This window comes from Pseudorca crassidens, chromosome 7 (assembly GCF_039906515.1).
Source record: "Pseudorca crassidens isolate mPseCra1 chromosome 7, mPseCra1.hap1, whole genome shotgun sequence".
Classification (NCBI taxonomy): domain Eukaryota; kingdom Metazoa; phylum Chordata; class Mammalia; order Artiodactyla; family Delphinidae; genus Pseudorca; species Pseudorca crassidens.
The window spans coordinates 75,218,136-75,243,249 of record NC_090302.1 but is presented as its reverse complement, the minus strand read 5'-3'; the positions used below and the strand labels follow the sequence as shown (position 1 = coordinate 75,243,249).

General features: G+C 43.2%; 1 protein-coding gene across 7 annotated transcripts in view; it reads left to right on the top strand.

Moving 5' to 3' along the window:
- The window catches only part of MOB3B (MOB kinase activator 3B), a 238,454-nt gene that overhangs the window by 67,848 nt on the left and 145,492 nt on the right, over positions 1-25,114 (top strand). For all 7 annotated transcript variants that reach the window (XR_010945054.1, XR_010945055.1, XM_067744559.1 and 4 more), the window contains exon 2: positions 10,110-10,726. Coding sequence is in view for 5 of the 7 variants with exons in the window: in XM_067744559.1 (XP_067600660.1) it covers positions 10,309-10,726 (418 nt within the window). In the remaining 2 variants the exon portion in view is untranslated. The remainder of the gene's footprint in view (positions 1-10,109; positions 10,727-25,114) is intronic.

Sequence of the window (25,114 nt, the reverse complement as noted above, 5' to 3'; positions counted from 1 at the left end):
AAGAGTAACGTTCTAATCAGTTGAGAAAGTTATTCTGTTACCAACACAGAGATGATAGCTGGGTTAAAACCGAACGTATTGTATTAAATGTAAAGCATTTAAAAATTTTAAATGAGAAACTTTTATATTCCATTCAAAACAAGTGTTTGAGAGATTACTGGGAGGGCATGCAGCATGTAATTTGCCCTGGTATATCAAAATTCATGAAATAATATTGCACTAAATTTTATTACATGCAGAAATACAAGAACTTCTTCACAATATTAAGCTAAGTGTGTTATAAGTATTAGGGAATCTTTTTTTAATGTTTTATTTGTTTTATTTTTGGCTGCGTCGGGTCTCCTTAGCTGTGCACGGCTTGCTTCTAGTTGCAGCGAGCGGGGGCTGCCCTTCGTTGCGGTGCACAGGCTTCTCATTGCAGTAGCTTTTCTTGTTGCAGAGCACGGGGTCTAGGTGCGCGGGCTTCAGTAGTTGTGGCTTGGGGGCTCTAGAGCGCAGGCTCAGTAGTTGTGGTGCACAACTTTATTTTTTTTAATTTATTTTATTTATTGACTTTTGGCTGCGTTGGGTCTTCGTTGCTGTGCGCCGGCTTTCTTTAGTTGCCACGAGCGGGGGCTACTCTTTGTTGCGGCTCGCGGGCTTCTCATTGCGGTGGCTTCTCTTGTTGCGGAGAACGGGTTCTAGGCATGCGGGCTTCAGTAGGTGCAGCGTGTGGGCTCAGTAGTTGTGGCTTGAGGGCTCTAGAGCGCAGGATCCGTAGTTGTGGTGCACAGGCTTAGTTGCTCTGTGGCATGTGGGATCTTCCCAGACCAGGGCTCGAACCCATGTCCGCTGTATTGGCAGGCGGATTCTTAACCACTGCGCCACCAGGGAAGCCCTTACCTTTATTTTTAAAGAAAACAAAACTGAGGCTCATAAAGGGTGTCTTGTTCAAAGATGTAGCCAGTCAGAGTCATTGCCAGGACCTGACTCCAGACCACAAAAGTTCAAGAAATATGTATCATTGGGGTTGGCACATGACCGTTTACATAGGGCTAGGTCTGTGTTTCTCCCATCCTCTTCCCTAACCCCTTAGATGTGCCGTAGAAGTTCCTCTGGTCTTTTTTGTGAGCTACCTGTCTAGAGAGGCAGTCTTAAATTAGGGTTGAGAGTTTTGGAGTCAGCTTGGCCACTTACTGTTTCTATGACCTGGGAGAAGTTTTACTCTCACTGTGTCTCAAGTTTCCCTGAGTATAAAATGGGGACAATAATACCTAACTCATAATTTTCTATTTAAATAAATTGCAAAATAAATAAATGTTAATTATTGTTACTATTAGGTAATTAGGTTGAGTAGAATTTTAACCATTCTAACATTCTCATTGGCTGTTTGCTATCTCTAGAATCTGACTCTCTGTTAAAACTTGAGTCATAATATGATTCAAAGGATGATGACGATGATAGCAGCAACCACGTTACTCAGTGCCTGCTGTGTTCCAAACATTTAACCAATATGCCCTCTGGAATTCCCACAGCAACCCTGCAGATGCTATGTTCTTAGCTACTGGGCTATATTGCCTCCAAATTTTGCCTGCAGTTGGTGTTAGTTTTACCCATCCCACCAAGCTTAAAATAGTATTCTTTTGAAAATTAGAAATGGATTTTCCAATTTCCAGTCTTCTAGCGCATTTTGTGTTCTCTAACGCCCTTCAAAGATCTCTTGCAGTGGTTCCAGATGTCATACATAAATTTCCATAGTGCCAGGGATAAAAATTTTCCAGACCCTGAGACTCAAATTCACTTAGAGTGCCTAAAAGTAAATAAGTCTGTTGATAGTTACAGGAACCAACTTCCTTGAATTTGAATGTTTTTCCTTTAAAGCAAGACTTTTCCAAGAAAGAATTGGCATATCCTGTCTCAAAGAGAAAGAAGGAAATGGTAATTGACAATGACCTTTATCCCGGTATCCGATGGAGGTTCTGAGTGACATCACACCAGCTGGTCTACACCTTTGCTTTAAAAAGTAAAAATACATTTTTTATCTGCCTTATTTTTTTACTTCAGCAATTAAATTAGCTCTATCTGTAGTTACCGCCTCATCCTCCATTTCTCTACTGCCACCTGCCTAAGTATTATGGTCTCAAATCATAAGATTTTTTTTCTAACCACAAAAGTATTCTCTAGCTAGCCGAAAGATTTGGAAATAATAGAGAGCAAGTGGTTACTAACTTGGAGAAGTTTTTTTCTCTTAAAAATTGTTAAAATAATTAGGATGCCTTTCATGAATATTAAATGGGTCAACTGAGCATTTATCTTGCAATAATTTTGCTTTCACTATTTATTTTTAAAACTGTGGTAAAATTGAATCAACCCTATGCAAGGTAGAACCAGAGATTTGCCATCTCCCTCATTACTGGGAATCTAAGCCAGTCTCTGCTGGGCTCAGGAAGGACTTTATTTAAGAGACCTTTATTCTCTTTAAGAAAATATATTTTTAAAAGTCTGTCTTTTCTTCAGCACAGTGTGAGTATATGGTAAATTTAACCACACCAAGTAAATCCCACCCTTTTCTTCTCTTTCTTTCTTTTTTTTTTAAAAAAACTGTGAACTAAGCAAATAGGTCTTTCTTTTTTCTTTTTTAGAAATTTATTTATTTATTTATTTTTGGCTGCGTTGGGTCTTAATTGCTGTGCACAGTCTTTCTCTAGCTGCAGCGAGCGGAGACTACTCTTTGTTGCAGTGCGCGGGCTTCTCATTGTGGTGGCTTCTCCTGTTGCAGCGCACGGGCTCTAGGTACACAGGCTTAAGTAGTTGTGGCGCACGGGCTTAGTTGCTCCTCAGCATGTGGGATCTTCCCGGACCAGGGCTCGAGCCCAGGTCCCCTGCTTTGGCAGGCGAATTCTTAACCACTGCACCACCGGGAAATTCCCTAAATCCCACCCTTTTCTATCCTTCCACTCTTTTTACTCTTTCTTACCACCAAGTGTCCTCTTCTGAATGGTGATGTTTCTGAGTCTGTGAAATGAAGAATCCTTGTGGGTCTCTGCTGTAAACACCTGTGCATTGATCAATCACTGTTGTTGCTGCCACTGCAGTATACCAGCTTGCATGCAATATTTTCATCTTTGGAATATTTACTGCCATTTTTAATGCTAGACTGTCCACCCTGGTGACTAAAATATGCAAATGAAACAATGAGAATGCAACTTGAATGGATACTGAAGAGCTAGAAATTGATGGGGAGTGATGGTTATGCAACAGACTTCTGTAAGGCTGCACCTGTTTGTACTGATTTCATCTGTGTTCAGAAATAACCTGGGCATTTTAAAGCTCTGAAATCATACATGCCTTTGAAGTTTAAAATGAGGCAGCCCTATCTCTCCCAACTAGTCTAAAATGCAACAGTACGGCAGCTCAAAGTTGAGGAAGTAGATTAGTTGGACCGAAAAAAGGAAAAAGGCAAGACAGCTTCTCAGGCAGGAATCTCTCCAATTTTTGGATTGTTTTGTGAGCAAAGACAGTACCTAATGACTAGGAAGGAGTAAAACACTACATAAAGGTTGATAGAGTCACTTTTTAGGCACAGTCCTTTTATTGGAGCCTGAGAAGGTTAGATGATGTTGAATTTATTCTCACACACACACACACTCCTCTAAAATAAAAACCTAATCTACTTTTATTCAATATTTGGAATGTGAGAGGAGGGTTCCATGGACTATTCTAGCCATAAAGAGAAAAAAATAGTGGGAAGATAATAAATCAGGTGAGTTATTCTTTAATTCTGAAGAGCTGGAATTTTAGGTAACACATGGGAAAGAACAGCCCATTTGAAAGAGAAGTTGGACAGACGTCTTGACTTTTCAGGACACCCCAGCAGTTGGTAATATCTGACCTCAGTGCGTAGGCAGTGAACTTACAGTTTGAGGTGGAGTCCCCAAATAATGAAAGGTAGGAGGTCCAATTTGGTTTCACTTTTGTCGTTTCACTTTGATGCAAAGGGTTCTTCATTCACTGTCATTTATTCATTCATTCAGCAAACATTCAGTGAAGTCGGCTCTGTTCCAGGCACCATCCTAGCTCCTGGGACCCCAGCAATGAAGATGGCATGGACTGCCTCATGTGGGGTCCTTCTGGGGCCCCCATTTTCCTCATGGCCTTCCTGTAGTGAATTGCCCTGCCAGGAGGGGTGCTTCATCCCCACAGAGGAGACATTAAACCTCCTTTCCCCCACTAATATCTCTCTGGTCCCTCTACTTTCTGTCCTGCCTGCCCTTCTGTACCTCCAACGTCTCTAGAGGTGGTCACAGCTGAAGAGGACGCATCTCTCAGGAGTGGATGGGAGAGCTGTTTCATTTCTTCCTTATCCTTGGTGAGGAGTCTTTGATTTTTCAACTAATAAGTCAGAAGACATCAGTAGGAAAAGAAAAATAAGAACTTTTCTTGCCAGTGTTGCTTAGTTACCTTGTCAACATTCCCTTGCAGCCCAGCTGAATGCTTTCTGCATATTTTTATAGTGCACATGTTTTATTGCTATAATTGATCTATTTAGCAGAAAATATGGAGAACACATGGAGCGCCTGTCAATTTTATGCTGTTTATTTGAATAAATGTATGCTGTTTACTTGAAATCTAAGAGAATTTTTCTCTTCACTGTCTTTTTCATTCCTAACCTGAGTAATACCGTGAAGGAATCCCATCATGATCCATGTTGGGGCATTTAATTTTGCAGCTAAAAAAGCAAAAGCCCATGAACTGATCTCAAAACTAGACAGCAAGCCGTGGACTTTTCAAAGGCAGGGCCCAAGTTTTAATTAACTTTGTGTCCTTGGTGCCTGGCCCTTTAGTGAAGGTTTATTGGTTGAATGAGCAGTTAGCTTCAAACATTTCTTAAGAACCAGCACTGTAGTGGGTGTTATTCATAACATAGGATTTGCTATAGTTTTTAGCCACGGGGCAAAGCTGGTGACTTGTTCTTTTCTTTCTGGAGACTGGACAAAGACAGAGAATAATGACAGTGCCGTTGCTAGTCCCACATTTTCTTTAGCCAAAGCAGCTTTTGTGCCTGAGGCTGCCATGGCAGGAGCAGCGGCCACAGTTCACCTGGCATTTATGACAAGGTCTTCGCTGGGAAGCTCCTGGGCTCTGGGGCTGTGCTCTCCAAATCAATGCAGATCAAGAGACCTGGTCATTGTCACTATCTGTCAAGGCAATTGCATTCAAAACACTGAGTCTCTCATTGTTTTTGTCACATACACGCAGGCACACTCAGCTGATAACTAGGTTTATGAAGCAAACTGTTGACAAAACAACAAACGGAAGTTTATTTAGTCATCCCCTTTCCCAGCCAGTAGGGCAGCCCACTAACCCGGTACTCCTTAAAGCATATACTTCTGAGATTTTGTTGAAATTCAGACTCAGGTTTACTAGGTTTCGGGAGAGGCCTGAGAGTCTGCATTTCTAGCAAGCTCTCTTAGTTAGATCAGGCCTTGATACTTAAAGTGTCATCCGTGGGCCAATAGATTTGGCATCACTTGGGAACTTGTTAGGCCCGCAGACTCTTAGGCGCCACTCCAGACCTACTGGACCAGAACCTGCATTTTAACAAGATCCCATGTTCACATTTGAGAAGCACTGCTCTAGCCATGTAATAAGCCTACAGTGTCAATTATGGGCAAGGGTCCTGCTGGGGCTCTGGGTTGAAAGTAAGGTTAGATGGATTTCTTTTTTTTTTTTTTAAACATCTTTATTGGAATATAATTGCTTTACAATGTTGTGTTAGTTTCTGCTGTATGACAAAGTGAATCAGCTATATGTATACATATATCCCCATATAGATGGATTTCATATAGTTGCCTTTTCATATAGTTGCCTTTTTACTTCAAAACTCTTTTGTGTACCTGCCTCAGTAGAGCATCTGACGCTCAGATAAAGACACGGACACATGCCTCTTTGTTCAGTCATTCAGTGGTGTGATGAATTTGTTTTTATCCATCCTGGAGTGCCATTGTCTTTAAACACAGGGGCCCACTGACCAACCTATCCCTTCTCCAGAAAACTTTATTCTAGACAGAGAAGTTTGACCGGGAGAGACGTGTCTGAGCATGTTAGAATGATGAACGCATTGGGGACAGTGTTAGGAGATGGGAGTTTCTGTTTCCTCATCTGTAAAATGCAGATAATAATACCACCTGTTCTAGCTTCCTTTACAGGCTTGTGAGGAGCTTTGACATCTACCTGTGAAGGGGCTTTGAAAACATAAGGATGTTCATGAGATTTTAAAGCAACTTTAGTGAGAAAAAAATCATATATATTTCAGTACTGGAGAGGTCTGGATTCAAAACTTAGCCTTACCATCTACTAATCTTGTGATTTCTGCAAAATTATTTCATATGATTGAGCCTCAATTTCTTTTTATATAAAACGGTCATAAAATCCTCCATCATGCAAAGTTGTAGTGAGGATTAAAATGTTAATAATATACGTAAAAATCCGGTGCATAGTAGAGTTTAATAAATGGTAGCCAAGAGCAGCACATTAAGGGACTTGGTTGAGAAATAATCTTACAAAGATGACTGTTCCCTCAGGTAAGCCTGTTATACAGGAGCAAAAAGGAAGAGTGACTTTAAAGCTGGTTAAAAGTTTGAATAAACACCCATCCATTTCAAGAGATTGATGTCTTGAAGTTTGTTTTCTAAGTATCTCTGGAAGAAAAATTCCCAAACCTCAAACAAGGTTTTTTTTACATTTAAATATTAGTGAGTACCAGCCGCTGGTGGGTTTTGGGATTAGGAGGATTTGCTATGATTATCTGTCTCATTCACACGCTCTCAACAGAGGTGCCAGAGGGACTTGGTAGTGTCCATGAGAGCCTGGCACTGGTACAGAGGAAGGTTTCCACTTTGGTGTCCGTGCACCCAGACATGCCAGGTCCCGGGGAAACAGCAGAATTAGTGATAACGAGGGTCATGTAAGGTGATGAGATTGCTCTGAGCACCGTGGGAATTGATTGATGGTACCCTCATTATCAGAATAACAGAACAGCAAGTCTTATTTACTGGAGACATGAGGGGGTGGCTGTTGGGTAATTAAACATTTGCGATACAGAGGGACTTGTCTCTTTTAAGAGAAAATAAACGTTCTCGTCCTCCTTTCCCTATCTTCCCAACCTCTAGCTTATATTTTTATTTTGGAAATGCTCTTTGAAGGCCCTCGGCTTTCTTAAGTCTCTTTTCAGGCAGGCTAAGCCTTTGGGATGGTATTCTTTTTTTTTTTTTTTTTTTTTTTTTTTTTTTTTTTGCGGTACGCGGGCCTCTCACTGTTGTGGCCTCTCCCGTTGCGGAGCACAGGCTCCGGACGCGCAGGCTCAGTGGCCATGGCTCACGGGCCCAGCCGCTCCTCGGCATGTGGGATCTTCCCGGACCGGGGCACGAACCCGTGTCGCCTGCATCGGCAGGCGGACTCTCAACCACTGCGCCACCAGGGAAGCCCCTGGGATGGTATTCTTTTGAAGAAGAGATTGCTACAGTGTGCAGAGTTTGTGTGGTGATAACCTTCCTGGTGATCTTCTGAAGTACCATGAATGTGATTTCACAGACAGCCAAAGGCAGGGTGTCACATGACCCGCTTTTCCGATCTCTTTGAGAGGGTGTGTACACTCGAGGCCAGGTGAGGAGGGACAAGAACACCTCACTGATAATATGGCCTTGCAGTGAAAACCTAATAGGAAGAAGGGTGGGCTTAAGAGGGAGGGAGGGAGCCGACCAAGGCTGCAGGGAGGCTGCAGGGAGTGACCAGAAGAGGCATTCAGCTGAATAATCAGCAGTTCTGAGTGAAGCGCAGAGCCTGTGAGAGGCAGTCGGAATGTCTTAGCTGGTTTTGGTTTTTGTTTTGCCGGAATAACTTAAGGTTGAATGCATCACTGAGCTGTGTCTGAGTGTGGCGTAACAGAGGAGTGGATCAGTGGATCCTGCTTCAAGTCCGTTTTAACTGATGCCATGATGGACTCTTCTGACTCCGGCCACAGCTGTTGGCTCATTTTGCTAGGGTTTGACCCATGAATGGATCAGTGATCTCCTCTCTGTTTCCAGGCCACAGGACATCGTCTGCACTTCCAGCCAGTCGATACTTGTGGTCTTTGGGGAATACGTGGATAGAAGCTGTAGGTAAAGGGGCTTCATGAACCAGCAGGAGGGACAGGTTGAAGAGCATCACTTTTTAGAACGTAAGGCTACGTGGAAAGAGCATTTGCTAGCAATCAAAAAGTGAATTTCGATCCTAGCCGTGTCCCTACTCACTATGGGACCTTGTTCAGCAAGTAATTTTATCTCTTGGAGACCCAGGGATAATGATACCTACTACAAATCTACTACACCTATTCTGAATCTGCTATAAATCACACCAGAATTTTAAAAGGGTCAAATGAGGTGATGGAGAAGAGAGCACTGAAGACTTCAAAGCTGCCCTGTCCAGTATAGTAGCCACTAGCTTCATGTGGCTTTTTGGATTATTAATTAATTAAGTCAATCAATTATTTAATTAGAATGAAATAAAATGAAAAATTCAGTTTCTCAGTCACACTAGCCACCCTTTAAGTACTCAGTAGCCACATGTGGCTAGCGGGTACCATACTGGACAAAAAAGATGCAGAACATTTGCGTTATCACAGAAAGTTTTATCAGATAGTGCCTCAAAGCACTATTTAGGATGTAAAGGATGGCATGTTGTAAGGGTGATAAGTGCTGTCATAGTTAGGGGTTCTTAGAAAGAAGCAACCCACTCAAGTTAGCTGGAGTAAAATGAGATATTTGACTAATTCAAGAAAAATATATGTGTCCCAAGGGTTGGAAACACAGCTAGGCTTCAAGAGGAAATGGAACCAGTTCCTATAAGGCTATCAAGAACAAAAGAAGCTACTCTCTCCCCACTGTCTCTCTTTCTCTTGTCTTCCTCTGCCTGTGGTCACTTGTGCCCTTGGCTCTGTTTCTCTGTCTGTGCATACGGCATCTTTCTTTCTCTCCTCTTCCTCCTTCACTTCTTCCCCCTCTTCTCCTCAACACCTCCCCCTTTCCTCCCTCCCCTCTCTGCAGACCAGCTTTCTCAACTGTATTATACATGGTCCAAATAGGGCTCAAGCAGACCCAATTTTGTAAAAAATTTGTTTAAGTATCATTGATTTACAATGTTGTATTAATTTCTGGTGTACAGCAAAGTGATTCAGTTATACATGTATAATAGTTTGCATTTGTTAATCCCAAACTCCCAATCCCATCCCTCCTCCCCCTTGGCAACCACAAGTCTGCTGTCTATGTCTGTGAGTCTGTTTCTGTTTTGTAAATAAGTTCATTTGTGTCATATTTTAGATTCCACATATAAGTGATATCATATGGTATTTGTCTTTCTCTGTCTGACTGACTTCCGTTGGTACAATAAACTCCAGGTCCATCCATGTTGCTGCAAATGGCATTATTTCATTCTTTTTTATGGCTGAGTAATATTCCATTGTATATATGTGTATATGTATATATCACATTTTCTTTATCCATTCATCTGTCGATAGACATTTAGGTTGTTTCCGTGTCTCCATGTCTTGGCTATTGCAAATAGCGTCAGGCAGACCCAATTTTCATCACTTCTCAGGGATAAAGCCTAACAAAGGCTGGATCCTGATTCGAAATTCCCGGGGAAGCCTGCTGGGTGTGATAGCCACCCCTGCTCCAATCAGCTGTATCCAGGAGGATGGGGGTAGTGTCCTTATGCTTACTCAATAGGGGCAAGTGGCAGGGTGGGGCAGATGCTCTAAAAAGGAGCATATGGGGATGTGTCATTGACTAACATGCTCATCCTTAACACCTTGGAGCAGTCCATTGAAACTATGATCACACAGGGAAAAGTTCCAGAGATTTGATCAAGGCCATGAAGAAAAAGGGTGTGATACTTTTCCTCCTTTGGCTATTTGGTCATATGATTTGATCACCAATCCGGATTCTCAGGGGTTTGGCTTCACTTCCATGTCCTTATACCTGGATGGAAGTGGGCACAGTCAGAAGTGAGATGGAAGTCTGGTCTAAGCCTTTGTCATTTCTTAAATGCAAACGGGACACTAATGAGACCCTTTTCTCTCCTGCCTTTAGGAAGAAACATGAGGTTCCCCTGGAAATCATTCAAGAGGAAGATGGAAGGGGCTGTCTAAAAAGAGATTGAAAGCTGCAGACCGCAAGACTGGGGCCAGAGGGCTGGCAGTGGAAAACCCTGTTGGGTTGTGATCTCTCATTGAAAAGTCCCAGTTGCCTTTTTGCTTCCTGCAGGGGGAAGGAAGAGAAGGAGAAGACCATGTCCATAGCCTTGAAGCAGGTGTTCAACAAGGACAAGACCTTCCGGCCGAAGAGGAAATTTGAACCTGGCACGCAGAGGTTTGAACTCCACAAACGGGCTCAGGCATCCCTCAACTCAGGCGTGGACCTGAGGGCAGCTGTGCAGCTACCCAGTGGGGAGGACCAGAACGACTGGGTGGCGGTGCACGTGGTGGACTTCTTCAATCGGATCAACCTCATCTACGGTACCATCTGTGAGTTCTGCACTGAGCGGACCTGCCCTGTGATGTCAGGGGGCCCCAAATACGAGTATCGGTGGCAGGATGACCTCAAGTACAAGAAGCCGACTGCACTGCCAGCCCCCCAGTACATGAACCTTCTCATGGATTGGATTGAAGTCCAGATCAACAATGAGGACATATTTCCAACGTGTGTGGGTAAGTCCATGACCAGCTTCCTGGTTATTTTGTCACTTCCCACCCAAGCTTGGAAGGTTTGCAGGGGCTTCTTCTGGGACTGCCTTTGAATGCCGGATAGCACCTATATCAGTGTTTCCCTAAATTCCATCACTCACATAGCAGCAATTTCCTTTTCCGGATCTAAGGACCTTATTGAAAAAAAAAAATCATTCGTAGACCACTTAGAATTATTTTGTAGACCTAAATAGTGGGAAACACTGGCTTGATGAAAAGTTGGATTTGATCTTATTGGCTTCATTAGGATTAGACTCCGAACCCACCCAGAGCTCCTGGTAAAATTTTTAATTTGGAGCTAATTAACTAGCTAGTTACATTAACTCTGGTGCAATTATTGGTACTCGTCTCTCAGGGTAAGAAATCCCAGTGTGAGAATCCGTGGATTTGTTTGGGAATCAAGCAAACAGGCAGTTAGCATTTTGGAGAAATAAGATCCTGGCATTCTTTTCTCCCCTCTCCTGATCATAGGTATTAATTTCAGTCTGTACTATTAACTCTGGACCCTTGTGTAGCTGCTAGACCAACCCGGACACCTGAAATGCAAATGCTTTTGTTTGCTTTGTGCTCTGAGCCATAAAATTCTTCAAGGGGAGAGACCAGACCTTTCCTATCTCTTATATTTCTTTATGCTGCTGATCATTGAATCTGCAAGCCTGGCAGGTTGAATTCAGAATTCAGTTTTTAGGGCCTTAGGTTCAATAAGGGTGAGCATTCTCTTCTTTGCACTGATGTACCTGTGATACCTAGCATGGTGCCCTGGAACCTTTTAGGCACTCAGGAACTATTTGTGGAATGGTTGAAAAAATACTTATGCTGCTGGAAAATATTATTGAAAAGCTCTGAGATAGTCGGGGTATTAAAAAAAAAAAGCGTTTGAAACACATTGGTGAAATCACCTTTAGATGGGGCATGTATGTCCCCATGTGGCATATGGAAAGTTGAAGTGGGCTGTATGGAAGTAATTATGTTTATACCAGAAAAAAAAATGTATATAAATTGATTAGGGCAGTATGTCCATCTTGAAACATTCAGCACACAAACCAGTCTGCTCAGAATCCTCGTGTTGACTTGTCCAGTTTCCTCACATACTTTCTGCTGCCCTTGTTAGGGCAGGGACTGGGGTGTATGGCAGCACAACCCCCCTTGGTTGGCTCACCAGCATATGAGGAAGAAGGAAGGTTTCAGAAACTCCCCTGGCTGTATAATTGGCGCCTTGGAGGAGTAGCAGTTTCCTAGGTTCATGTCTTTTTGCACTTTCATTGACTGTCAGAGGCTTCTTCTGGAGCTGGGAGGAATTTGTCTTTTCCAAAAGCATTACAAGCAACTACCAATGACTCTGCAGAACATACGACAGCAGTAAAGGTAAATAAATGTGGGCAAGGATCCCTCCTTGCTGCCTTTCCCTTTCTGTTTCTTTGACGCTTTGAACTCTGGGCACTTCTGTTCTCTCTGGCAGTTGTGGTTACCACATAGAGTTGCTGACCAGAAATAACATCACAGAGCCTGGTGTGTTACTTAAGAGTGGGGAAGCTTCTGGCCACCTCCCTGGAAAATAGAACATCATAGGTGATTTTAGACTTTGCTTGGAGGAAATCACTGGATGCCGCCAGATCCCCCAGAGCGATTGACTTTGCTTTCTTTTTCTAGATGGTTTCCTTAGCCATTCAGCGTGCTTGGGGAACACTCACCTGATCAGAATCCTCTATTTCAGCTCTTCCCAATCTGTGCCGCACAGTACAAAAGTGTTTTGGGAGCTCTTAATAGGTGCACTGTGATTTTCTTTTTTCTCCCATGGAAAAATAAATTTGGGAAATGCAGAGTGAAATTGATTTCTTTACTGCAGGACTTTAAATATACTAATGTGCATTATACATCTCCAAGAAAAGAATATGTTAGTAAGTAGTGTATCTTAATTTGAACCTGGTACCTTCTTCTTCTTCTTTTTTTTTTAATGGAACACTATTAGCATCTTTTGGGAAATGTTCATCTGTATAGAGTTGTCAAACTTTTCTTTGTATCGGAATTACTTGGACCTTCTTCTCAAAATGCAGATTCCTTGGTCCTCCCCCTCAACAACTAAATCAGAATCTCTTAGGTGAGGCCTAAGAATCTGTACTTTTGGTAAGCTCCTCCCACCCCTCTTGTTTATTGTAACCACCCAGAATGCTTTTCATCCTCCCCAGGAACAGTTTGTTTCTTACCTCTCCGGTTTTATCCATGTCATTCTCTCCTTTGGAATCCCCTTCTAGTGAATTCTTATGCGTGCTTTATACCATCTCAGACTTCCCTGGTGGTCCTGTGGTTAAGACTGCTCCGTGCTTCCAATGCAGGAGGTGTGAGTTCGATCCCTGGTTAGGGAACTAAGATCCCACATGCTGTGTGGCATGACCAAAAATTTTTTTTAAAAAATGAACTTTATACCATCTCCTCTGTGAAGACTGTCATCTTTTAGAATATAAACTCCTTCAAATTATAAAATATGTCTTATGCATTTGAATATCCCAGCACTAAGTCCAGTCCTGGTGCCTTATAAGTTGTTGGATGGATGGATGGATGGATGGATGGATGGATGGATGGATGGATGGAAAAATAATCTTTATAAAGTGTATGGTGCTGGTGATCAAAGTGAAGTTAAACAAATGTCTCTGAATCTCTTTATCACCATTCCTGGGTATTTCCCGTACCTTGCCTTCCACAGGGTTTAATTTTGTCTGTTTAACTTTTCCAAGGTTAAAATGTTACGGGTCAGTAAAAACCACCACCATCCACCATCACCCTGAGGGTCTTCATTCGTATCCTGCTCACCTCTGCTATTTGTCCTCAGACAATAATACTGTTGCTGTCTTTGCAAGAACTTGCCTTTTGGGAGCCGCTTTCTCTATGAGAATTCATTTCCTCCTCTTCTTCCTCCCCCTGACTCCAGCCTACTTTCCTTCTTTTTGATCTTCGTGCTGCCATGAGTCATTATCATGGAAATGATCAAGATGTCTGTCAGGATAAAGTAAAAGAGGAATTCCCAGCCAACAGCAGACCCTGGGTGGATGAGAAATTTGGGAGTTCTGCTTCACATTACGGCGTTGAATCCTGGGCATATTTCTGTCTTCTTGCCTGGGAATTGGGAGGGTTTGAAACTTCCCCTCCTCCCCACTGTGATCCGAGGAACTAGAACCGGAAAATACAGACAGATGTGAAGGCTTCACCCTTAGTTAGGTATTAAAGGATATAAACAGCTGTTGATCTCTACCATTGAAACATGGAGGAAAGAAAAACTTTGATCTGTTTCTGGATTCTGGTTTAACTCGGATACCCGGGCTATTTCAGAAGTCGAGCCTTCTCAGTTGGGAGAATACCAAACAGATGTGGCTCCCTCGTGAACCAGAGTCTCCTCCAATCTCCCTTGATCCTTCCCAGCTTCCTTTGTTAAAAAGCCAACAGATGTTCCTGCAAAAGCTCCCAAGACAGCAGTAACTTCAGAAGCAAGGGCCACCTCCTCTTTGATTGTATCTCTTTAGCCACTTTTAGAGGTAACGTTTGAAAAATAGAAAGCACAGCCACCCACTTTTTCAAATTCCATTGCCTGTCTAATTACAATAATTTTTATGTTCTAGCCCCCAGGTTCCCTGTTTTTCTGTTATATAATAGGACTTAAATCTCACATCTGACAGAAAAAAAGGAGTGGAAAACTTAGCGCTCCTCCAACTCATGTTTTTAAAAAGTCTTTGAGCAGGAGGAATTTAAAAAATAATGACATGATCTCACCTACCTCTATGGTTTTAGAATAAATGGGTGTCAGGGAAGGGGAGAGCAAGCAGAGGAAGCAAAGGAAGGGAGAGAAGCCAGGAGGGAACTCACATGTATTGAGTTTGCTAAGTGCCAGGCGCTATACATGCTACTGTTAATCTTTCTTAATTCTTATAATAACTGAATGAATTAAATATGCCATTTTACCAGTTAGGAAGCTGACATTTAAACAAGCAAAGCGTTTCCCAAGGTTGTACAGCTAATCAGTCATTTAGAAGTCAGGGTTTGAGCTCAAGTGGCCAAAAATCTATGCCCTTGTCACCCACTACCATTTATAGCATGAATCGGTATTCTGCAAATTTCCTTCACGTGGTGAAAGGCTTCTCAATCATGGTTTTAGGAGGTTGTCTAGGGTGGGAAAAAATTCAGAAAAGCTGATTTTCGGTATAAATTTTAAAGAACTGATTCTTTTCTTTGTTTCTGTTTGTCCCTATTTTATTATTTTTTTTAAATAAGATTCTTTTTTAAAATAAATTTATTTATTTATTTATTTTTGGCTGTGTTGGGTCTTCGTTGCTGTACGTGGGCTTTCTCTAGTTGCGGTGAGCGGGGGCTACTCTTCGTTGTGGTACGCATGCTTCTCATTGCGGTGGCTTCTCTTGTGGAGCACGGGCTCTAGGGGCATGGGCTTCAGTAGTTGCGGCACGTGGGCTTCAGTAGTTGTGGCTCGCGGGCTCTAGAGTGCAGGCTCAGTAGTTGTGGCGCACGGGCTTAGTTGCTCTGCAGCATGTAGGATCTTCCCGGACCAGGGCTTGAACCCTTGTCCCCTGCATTGGCAGGCGGATTCTTAACCACTGGGCCACCAGGGAAGCCCTGCCTCTATTTTAAATAATCACCCCTGAAATGCCTGAGGAGTGTGTCCATGAGACTACAGCTGAGTTTCATCCTCTCAAAATATTGTGGCAGGAAACATAAGGCTATAAAAATGTCCATAGGGATGAGCTTTTCAGACATGGGATGTTGGGGAACCGATATAATTAGGCTATAATTAGCCTTTAAATTTTAACTTTTTTTTTCTATTGTCTCCCTCCTGGTTTTTTTATTTTTATATAAATCTATGTAACACTGGTAAGACAGCATGTATGTCAACAAAATATATTTACAGTGTGGTAGGACTAGCCCTGGGCTTGTAGACAGAGACTAGCTCTGCTATTACAAGATACTGTGTGACATTGGTAAACACGTAACCTCTGAGCTTGCGTTTCTCTGTGTAAAGATTCTGATCTCACAGGACTGTTGTAAAGATTAAATGAGGCAGTGTGAGTAAAAACACCCAGCCCAGAGCCATAAGCCCCTATAAGAGGTGCTAAAAAACAAATGTGTGTCAGCTGCCTCTCACTCTGCATACGTTTCTACTTAACTGTCAACCAAAACTCTTGGATCCCACTAGATGATTTCTGAACGGTATCCCCAGAAAAAAGCAAGACACATTGTAAGAGAATCAACATGATTTTTAAAAAATCGTTGCTGAATTGCTCTCTGATGGGGGTCATAAATACCTTCCAAGACTTTGGGAAATTTCAGTGTTTCTCTAGGAGCTAGACCAACTCCTGGTGTCAGGGATGAACACTTAACCCTTTGGACAGAAAGCTACTAGGAAGGATCGTTTTGCTTGGTTTTCAGAAGACTGAGTACTGAATGTGCCCACGTCCAGTGTCAGTCCGGCAAACCTCAGCAGAGACTGGGTGCAGGTTAGCTGGGGAAGAGGGGAGATAGCTTACTAGTCACATCTGACACAAGCCATTCATTAAAATCAGTGCTGGGTGAGCTGCCCTGGATTTGACCTCTCAAGAGGTTGGGGAAATAGTTCTCAGTGCCCAGGAATGAAGCCTCCAAGATCGCCTTTTGAACTGGCAAGTTTTTCTAAGACTCTGGAAACATGTTTTGCCTTTGGGATCTGATAAACTGGCCCCCTAAGAATTTACTCGTTGGGAAGGCATCATAATAAAGCTACAATTTTCTGAATACATACTACCCTCCACGCTTTACCTGCATCATATCGTTTAATCTGTAAAATAACCCCGTAAGGCAGGTATTATGAGGTCCATTTCGCAGATGAAAAAGATGAAGTAACGTGCCTAGGGTCACACAAGCAGAGCTAGGGTTCAGACCCAAAGTAGCCCAACTCTACAGGCTGTGCTCTCAGCTACTCCAACATCTTGTGTCTGTGATGTTCTTAGCTCAGAATCAACAATACCCTTGATTTACCCCTACCTGTTGCATCACATGTTAAATCTTCTTTAGGAAATGTCCTACGATAAACCCAGCATTCACAGGGAAGGATGTGAAAACAGACAGGGCGGTGCATCCGATGCAAACTGGGTCCTTACTGATGGGAACTCTTAAAGTTCTGCTCGCGGTAAGAACTTGCCTTCTCTAGATTCTGATGCTACCCTAGTGTGTTCAGTTGTCTATTCATGGAAACCATGCAGAAACAGCTGACTCCACTCTTCCTCAGCCCCGCTGGCCGCCGGCGAATTGATGGTCTTGTGGAGGGACACAGTCCCCTACTTCCACCTTGTTAACCCAATACTGCAGTGACTTGGTGGCTGAGTTAATAAGAACACTGGTAAATAACCACCCCACTCAACAAATCCCAAGAGATACCTCTGGAAAATGGTGAGGGCCACCAGTGTGCTAAGAAGCAGTAGAGAAAAGGAGTGGAGAGGGGAGCCCAGAGGGCCTAGAGACTGCCCTGTAAGTTAAGGCTAGTTACCTGCTGTCCCCACCTGCACTGAGGTCTCCATTACTCGTGCTGTGTAATTTTAATGAGCCATATCTCAAATGACAAGTCGTTACATCTCAGCATCAGCTGGGAAGGGAACTGGGATATATGATACTCAGTGGAAAACAGAGATGAAAAATAAAGGCTGTAATGGGGGTTGGGGGGTATATGCTGCTTTCTCTCGGTTGGTGCTTGTGGACATGGTGCCCTACCTTAGTCAACGAAGGCTGCCTTGCGGAGGTCAGTGCTGCGTGGATAGGCAAGCCAGCTCAGCACCTAAGCCTTAGGGGATGTGGAAACGCATCCGGCAATGCAGTGGGATGGAGAAAAATGAGTTAACCAGAACTGTTGTCCAGAACAGACATGGAGTTGGAAGGAACAGTTGCATAAGCCACTTGAAGTGAGGATGAGATGCCCAAGAGCACGCTGGATTATCACTGACGTGCCAGCTGACATTTAAAGAGCACAGGTTTTTGTTTATCTGAGTAGGGCGTATCAGCACGGCCCTGACACCAGAGGCCTTCTCTCTCTGCCCTCCCCACCAGTCTCTGCCTCTCCTCTAGATAGAGAAGGTACCCTTAAACAGTGTCATTTTGAAGAGAGGTTGAGTTTTTGTCCTGCCCTAGATCTCCACGTGTGGAGAGTGAATCTCAAGCTTTTCTTTTAAAAGACCTTTGTAGGTTTTAGGACATGTAGTATCTGTTAAGGCCTCTGCATATAAGAACGTTTTGGTGTTTCATCTTTAAAAAACTCATGCTAAATTCATATTCTGAATGATAATTCTATCCATGTTTTCCTTCATGTAATCATGTCTTTCTCTTAAGTCTTCTGGTGAAATGGATGCTGTGGGAAGATGAGCCAGTTTGGGAAGGTGGGGTGTTGGTAAAAAGGATCAAAAGCATTAGTCTCTGTTAGACCTGAGTTTGAATCCCAGTTATCAACTTTTAGTAGAAAATTTTCACTCTCTGGGCCCGTTTGCTCATCTGTACAATGCATATAAAAGGATCTACTTCATAGGACTGTTGAGATAATTAAATAACGTGCTACATTTAAAATACTTAGCACAGTGTTGAGACAGAGACTAGGTATGCTTTCGATGTTATCCCCTCAGTATCACATGGTATCAGTGTGATGAATTAGACTCGTCAGGTGAATTAAGGTAAGAAAGGAAAGAAGGTAGGATGAAAACCCATACTTCTTTCAAGTATTTGGCTGTGGAGTCGATTCACATGCCCTTCATCTTCTGCTATATCTTATGGAACCTTTAGAAGAAATAGTAAGCATTCATGGGATGTTTAGCTTGGCCTTGACGGCTGGAACTAGGTGGGTCCCGGATGGAACTTGAGAAGATGTTCACATGAATAGCATATGAGGCCTGCACAAAGCCAATCCCACCTTCTTGTTTCTGCTACAGGGTGCAGCACCCAGCATAACGCTCTGCATCAAGTAGACACATGGTGAACTAATTACTACTACGTAAGTGTAAATTGATTGACTCATGCTGTATAGTTCATATTACAGAACAGAAGCTTCCTGAAAATTGTGAGGCAGTTGAATTTCTGTCATTTGGCTGATATTTTCATTTCTCAGAGAGAATTTTAAAGACAGCTTGGCAAAGAATCCTTTTAGTGTGTGAATACCTCCTTCGTGATATGTCTAATTGATCTTTAGAGCAGGCCTTTGGAAGTTAAAATGTTTGTCTTCATGGAGAGACGAACTGGAGTTGTTAGTTCTCTCTCAGGGAAAGGAAACATTCTTCACATTAAGCAATAGGTTTTCAGTGTTTCTATATTGTCTGGCCCGGGATCCTAGGGCTGGAGAGCAGTGGTGAATTAAGGGAGAATCTCCAGTTGATAGTCAAGCGTTCATTCTGCCGTCACCCCCGGGATTCTGCCAGCAACAGCTGGCTCCTGCCTGGTTTCTGGGCCAGCTGAAGTGAGAGAGCCCTAATGCCTGGTGTGGCAGTACAGTGGAACCTCAGCATCTTAGGACCACCAAGAATTACTTGTCGGTGACCTCCTTCAACATTTCTTGGTCGCCTGGCCCAGCCAGGGAATCCTACCATGGCCTCCAGGAACAGAGGGAAGAAAGTTGTTGAACGTTGGGGATTTACGAGTTTCAGCCTTCAGATAAACCATTCATATTTCACCATCCCGAAGTGGGGGGTGGGGGCAAGCCTACAGCTGAGGGCATCTGTCTTTCTGTGTCTTTGAAAAGAGGTGTGAGCAAATATGTTAATGATATGTACCAGAGTCCCTGTGAGCAGTAACTGTCATAACACATGGACTGTGTTATGATGGCTTTATTTTGCTTTCTAAAAATAGTATACAGGTAAGGTTTCATCATCAGCCTGGGTTCAAATCTGTTCCTCTCATGGCTTTGGGACCTTGGGAAGCCCTGACCCTCTCTGAGCCTGTCTCCTCATGTGGAAAGTAGGGGTATTAATAGTTATACCCACTTTGTAATGTTGTGAGAATTAAGTGTCATAATGCACACAAGGCTCTTAGTGAGTTCCTGGTCGAGAATTAAGTGCTGAATACATTTGGGCTTTATTACTTTTCATGGTGATATAAAAAGGGAAGACCACTGATTTATTGCAGTTTGTAATGCTTCATGACATAGGAGAATTTCTCCTGCAGTATTCGCTGTAAATTTCTTTTCCAACTGGAATAAAAATTGAGAAAAGCTATTGATCATGTCATAATTACAGTAGTTATCTTGGAAAAAGAATAATCTTTCACATCCATTAGAATGCCAGTTAATAATCAAGACTTGAATACCTCGCTGAGATCAACAGATTCCATATTTTATGTCAGGCAGTAATTCCGAAGTTTAAGTACAGTAATAATAATAACATTAGCTAACGTTTATTACCTATTCTGGGCCCAACAGCATGCGAGGTCTTTTATGTGTTTTTCTTTTTTTTTGGCCGCACTGTGCAGCTTGCGGGATCTTAGTTCCCCGACCAGGGACTGAACCTGGGCCCTGGAAGTGAAAGCACCGATTCCTAACCACTGGACTCTGAGGGCATTCCCTGTGTGTATGTTATTTCTAATCCCCAAAGCAGCCCCAGTCGACATTATCATTTTCCCTATTTTCAAATGAAGAAACTGAGGTAAGTTCCTTTCCCCAAAGTGTGGGGAGAGCTGAAATGTCAAAGTGGGATGGTGAGATACCAGTGTAATCACAAGAGCTGCAAGCTCCTACTCCCTAGGATTGGACAGACCAAGTGAGGGGAGGAGATGACTAGCACCTGGGAGCTGGGGCTGTGCCGCAGGAGCTGGGAGCATGGCCTGTTCAGCAGAATTGGAACCAAGGAGAAGATGCAGCACTCCTGGAGGCCAGGAGGACCATGGGAGAAATACCTGGGTGTCTGCTTCCCTCCTCCAGTCTCCTGCCGGGGTAAAGGGGCCTGGGAAACCTATGTAGGGAATGGATCTGAGAGCAAATAAGTGAATGACTGGCATATGGAGAAAACAGATAAATAACAAACGTATGAAATAATTTTAGGTAGTGATGAGTTCTGTAAAGACAACGTTGGGAAAGGGAATTGGGATGCTGTAAGATTTAAGTAAGATAGATGTAGAATAGTGGCCTCAAATTTTTTTGGCCTTTGAACTCCTTCATACTCTTAAACATTATTGAAAATTCTAAAGATCTTTTGTTTTATGTGGGTTATAGCTATCAATTGTTATCATATTAGAAATTAAAACTAGGGAAGTTTTAAAATATTTATCAATTCATTAAAAAATAATAAATGCACCACATATTAACATAAATAACATTTTAATGAGAAATAACTGTTTCCCAAAACAAACAAAAAAATGAGTAAGAAGAGTGGCATTGTTTTACTTTTTGCAAATCTCTTTATTTATTTATTTATCTTTAAAATTAATTAATTTGTGTTTTTGGCTGCGTTGGGTCTTCATTGCTGCGTGCGGGCTTTCTCTAGTTGCGGTGAGCGGGGACTGCTCTTCGTTGCGGTGCAAGAGCTTCTCATCATGGTGGCTTCTCTTGTTGCGGAGCACAGGCTCTAGGCACGTGGGCTTCAGTAGTTATGACATGTGGGCTCGGTGGTTGTGGCATATGGGCCTAGTTGCTCCGCGGCACGTGGGATCTTCCCAGACCAGGGCTCGAACCCGTGTCCCCTGCACTGGCAGGTGGATTCTTAACCACTGAGCCGCCAGGGAAGTCCCTGCAAATCTCTTTAATGTCTAAGTTCATAGAAAACAATTGGACTCTCTTATCTGCTTCTGCATTTCAATCTATGGTTCAAGTCCAGCTTTGCACAGATATGTAGTTGGGAAGGGGAGGACTTTGTGTACCTGTGAAAGGACCCCCAGGGACGCATACAATCCTTTGAGAACCACTGTTGTAGGTAAAGCAATGAGGAGGCCAGTCCTTTGTACCTAGTAGGCATTTGACGATTTTGGTTGAATGAACACAAATTAAGATTGCATTGAGGGTTTCACAGTGTCCCTTGTACAGCATTGTATCATGATTGTATCATTGGTGACATTGTGATAGTATAAGACAGTTAGACAAGATGATTCTTAGGGCACATTGATCGGTAGGACACATGTCTCTGTGGCATTTACCCAGCAGTACTGATGGCTTTTCACCTTAGTTTTCAGAGTCATGCAGGCGCCCTGTCACAGACTTTTGTAGGACCACCAAAAGAAAGATGGTAATTAGTCTCTGAAAAAAAAAACGCACCCTCTGATTTCCTTAACACTGTGACCACACTAACCTAATGAGCTAGTTCAGACTAGACTAGACTTAACTGGTGGTCCTTGATGTGTACATAGGAAGTATTTTAAAATTTGAGTGGAATTGCTGTGATATAATTATTGTGCTATACAATACAAGGTGGTAGACCACCACCAGTTACCTTGCAAATTTTATGCGGTACTATTTAAGTTAAGGAGAGCTTTCTGTCTGGGTGACAGAGGTTATGAGTTTCTTTTCACCATCACCTGATACATATTCTTATAGAATGCTGACATTAGCCAAGATCTAAGTAATAATGTAAGGTAGCTGTTACGAAAAAGAAAGCAAATGAATGATTTAGACAGTAGTTGCTCTTTTGGATTATCTGTGATTCTGCTCTTTCCATCAGTGTGAATAATTGAATTCAGCATTAACTGAGCTCCATGACAAGGGACACTGATGGAGATGACCACCCGTCAGCTTTAGATGGACATGGCCACATTGCTTCGACCCCCAATGGACAGATATAATTACCCTCCGTGGACAGACTAGTTTTTGAATGGGGTTTATACAACATCTTAGGCCAAATGAAATGTGTTTTTATTGCTGATTGTCAGAGGCAAATCTCATACCTGCCTTTCTGAGCAAATTATATCGTATCCTGCTTTGATATTATGCAGTTGATGTAATAATGATGTCTACCATTTACTGAGTATCTATAATATGTTAGGTGCATTACAACCACTTTAGAAAGGTGTTTTTTACCTCTTTTCCAAAGGAGGAAACTGAGTCTCAGAGAGGCCCAGGTCATATAGCTTATAAAGACCTGTAGCAAGTCTTTCTGACTCCACTGTGTTTTTTCCCTACACCAGGGACCTCTGAGATATCACATTCTAGGCATGTGCATGCATGTCTTTGCATAAACACAAAGACAGAAATATATTCAAAGACTGAGTGAGAGAGGAGAAAAACGAAAGGATAAATTGGAAGAAGGAAAACGTTTGACTTCTGTATGACACCAATGCATGAGACCTTTGCAGAAGAAATCCTGCCTGGATGAAATAAGATATTTCAAGTCATGGCTTTGTTCCTTTCTCATTGTGCCTTAAATATGTGGGTTTGACTCATGGTCTGCTGAAACTAGGGAGACTGTCACTGGGACAAACGCTCCCATTAATGAGGTGAGACAGGGACTTCCCTGGTGGCGCAGTGGTTAAGAATCCGCCTGCCAATGCAGGGGACATGGGTTTGAGCCCATGGTCCGGGAAGATCCCACATGCCCCAGAGTAACTAGGCCCATGCACCACAACTACTGAGCCTGCGCTCTAGAGCCTGCGAGCCACAGCTACGGAGCCTGCGTGCCACAACTACTGAAGCCCACGCACCTAGAGCCTGTGCTCCGCAACAAGAGAAGCCACCACAATGAGAAGCCCATGCACTGCAATGAAGAGTAGCCCCTGCTCGCCACAATTAGAGAAAGCCCATGCGTAGCCAAAAAAAAAAGAAATAAGGTGAGACAGATAAGGTGGTTCAATAATTTTCATGTGTGTAGTGAGGACTGATTGTGTGTGTGTGTGTGCCCAAGGTGAAAATCTCACTGGTTAGGAAGAAAAGAAGGAAAAAATAAAAGAATATGAGGGTATGCCTGCTAGCTACCTATAATGCCCTAGGGTTCCACATTGAGAAAATGAGCAGAACAATATAATTGTCTTCAACTTCTACCTTTCAGTCCAGTGTGCAGTCCCTCTGACCCTTTTTACTGCCTTCCCTTTCCACTCCTTGGTCTGTTAACCCTATTTCTCTCCTGTAACACCACGAGACCTAGGTCATAAGGTTGCTGTGAGGACTCAGTAATACATGGGGCTTGGCATGTCGAAAACGTTTGATTAATATCAGCTAACATGATTACTAACAATATTGTCAATACTGTATTTCTGCATAGTAGTTACTATGTTTTTTCTCCCATATGAGAAGCTGCACATACCAGTAAGTGATTGAGGCTCTCAGAAATTAGGACCCTGGAGGCCCTGAGCCCTCGACAGGCAGGGTCAGAGGCAGGTTTCTGGACTTGCTGCAGGGGTGGACTTTTCAGCCATGGTTTCTCTGCCATCCCTCAGACAGTTGACACTTTGGGGCCCATGAAATTGTTTTAGCTGTAAAACATGTTGACTCTTAAAATAGTCATGGAATCTGGCTGCCCTTATCAGTCTGTGATGACTCACAGGGTTGACTGGGCTCAATGTTGTTTCAGGTGCCACAGGTGTACATTTCACCTCTTCCCCGCCCTGTTCCCCAGCAGCTGGCCTTTGAGGAAGGCCCATGGGGCACTGTCGGCTCGCGAGAAATACGGCCAAATGTGGGGCTCAAGTTTTTCAGATAAAACAGTGTCACCTTTTCCAGGACAGTTTGAAAAGGGGATGTTATCAAAGTGAACCTTTTTTTTTTTTTTTTTTTTTTTTTTTGCGGTACGCGGGCCTCTCACTGTTGTGGCCTCTCCCGTTGCAGAGCACAGGCTCCGGACGCGCAGGCTCAGCGGCCATGGCTCACAGGCCCAGCCGCTCTGCGGCATGTGGGATCTTCCCGGACCGGGGCACGAACCCGTGTCCCCTGCATTGGCAGGCGGACTCTCAACCACTGCGCCACCAGGGAAGCCCCAAAGTGAACCTTTTTAATGACCCAATAAATAGATCCATAAGGATGAGTTTCTTGAAAAAGCTACGTTTCAGAACTAGGTTCAGGGTTATAATGCAATAACTACTTATTAAGCATCTGCCTATTCCAAGTACTGTATTAAGGGGTGGGATACAAAGACTGACCTGCCTGGTCCTTGTGCCTGCCCCCTGGGGGCCCCTCCACACCCCTCAGAGTGCTCTGCTCCCACAGCTGGAGCGTTTAACCCCATCCACAGGCTCGTACCCACCAGAGGCTCTGACCTTCTTCACAGGTTTTAGTGGCAAGATGGACTCTCCCAGTATTATTTATTGGGCCAACCCCATACCCTGAATTCCAAGACTGGGAAGTGGATTCTTACCTAGGGCTCTACCTCGTATCCCAATATTTGTAAACTGGTGTCCCACGTTGTCGCCCAGCTGTGCCGTATTAGAGTCTTACTT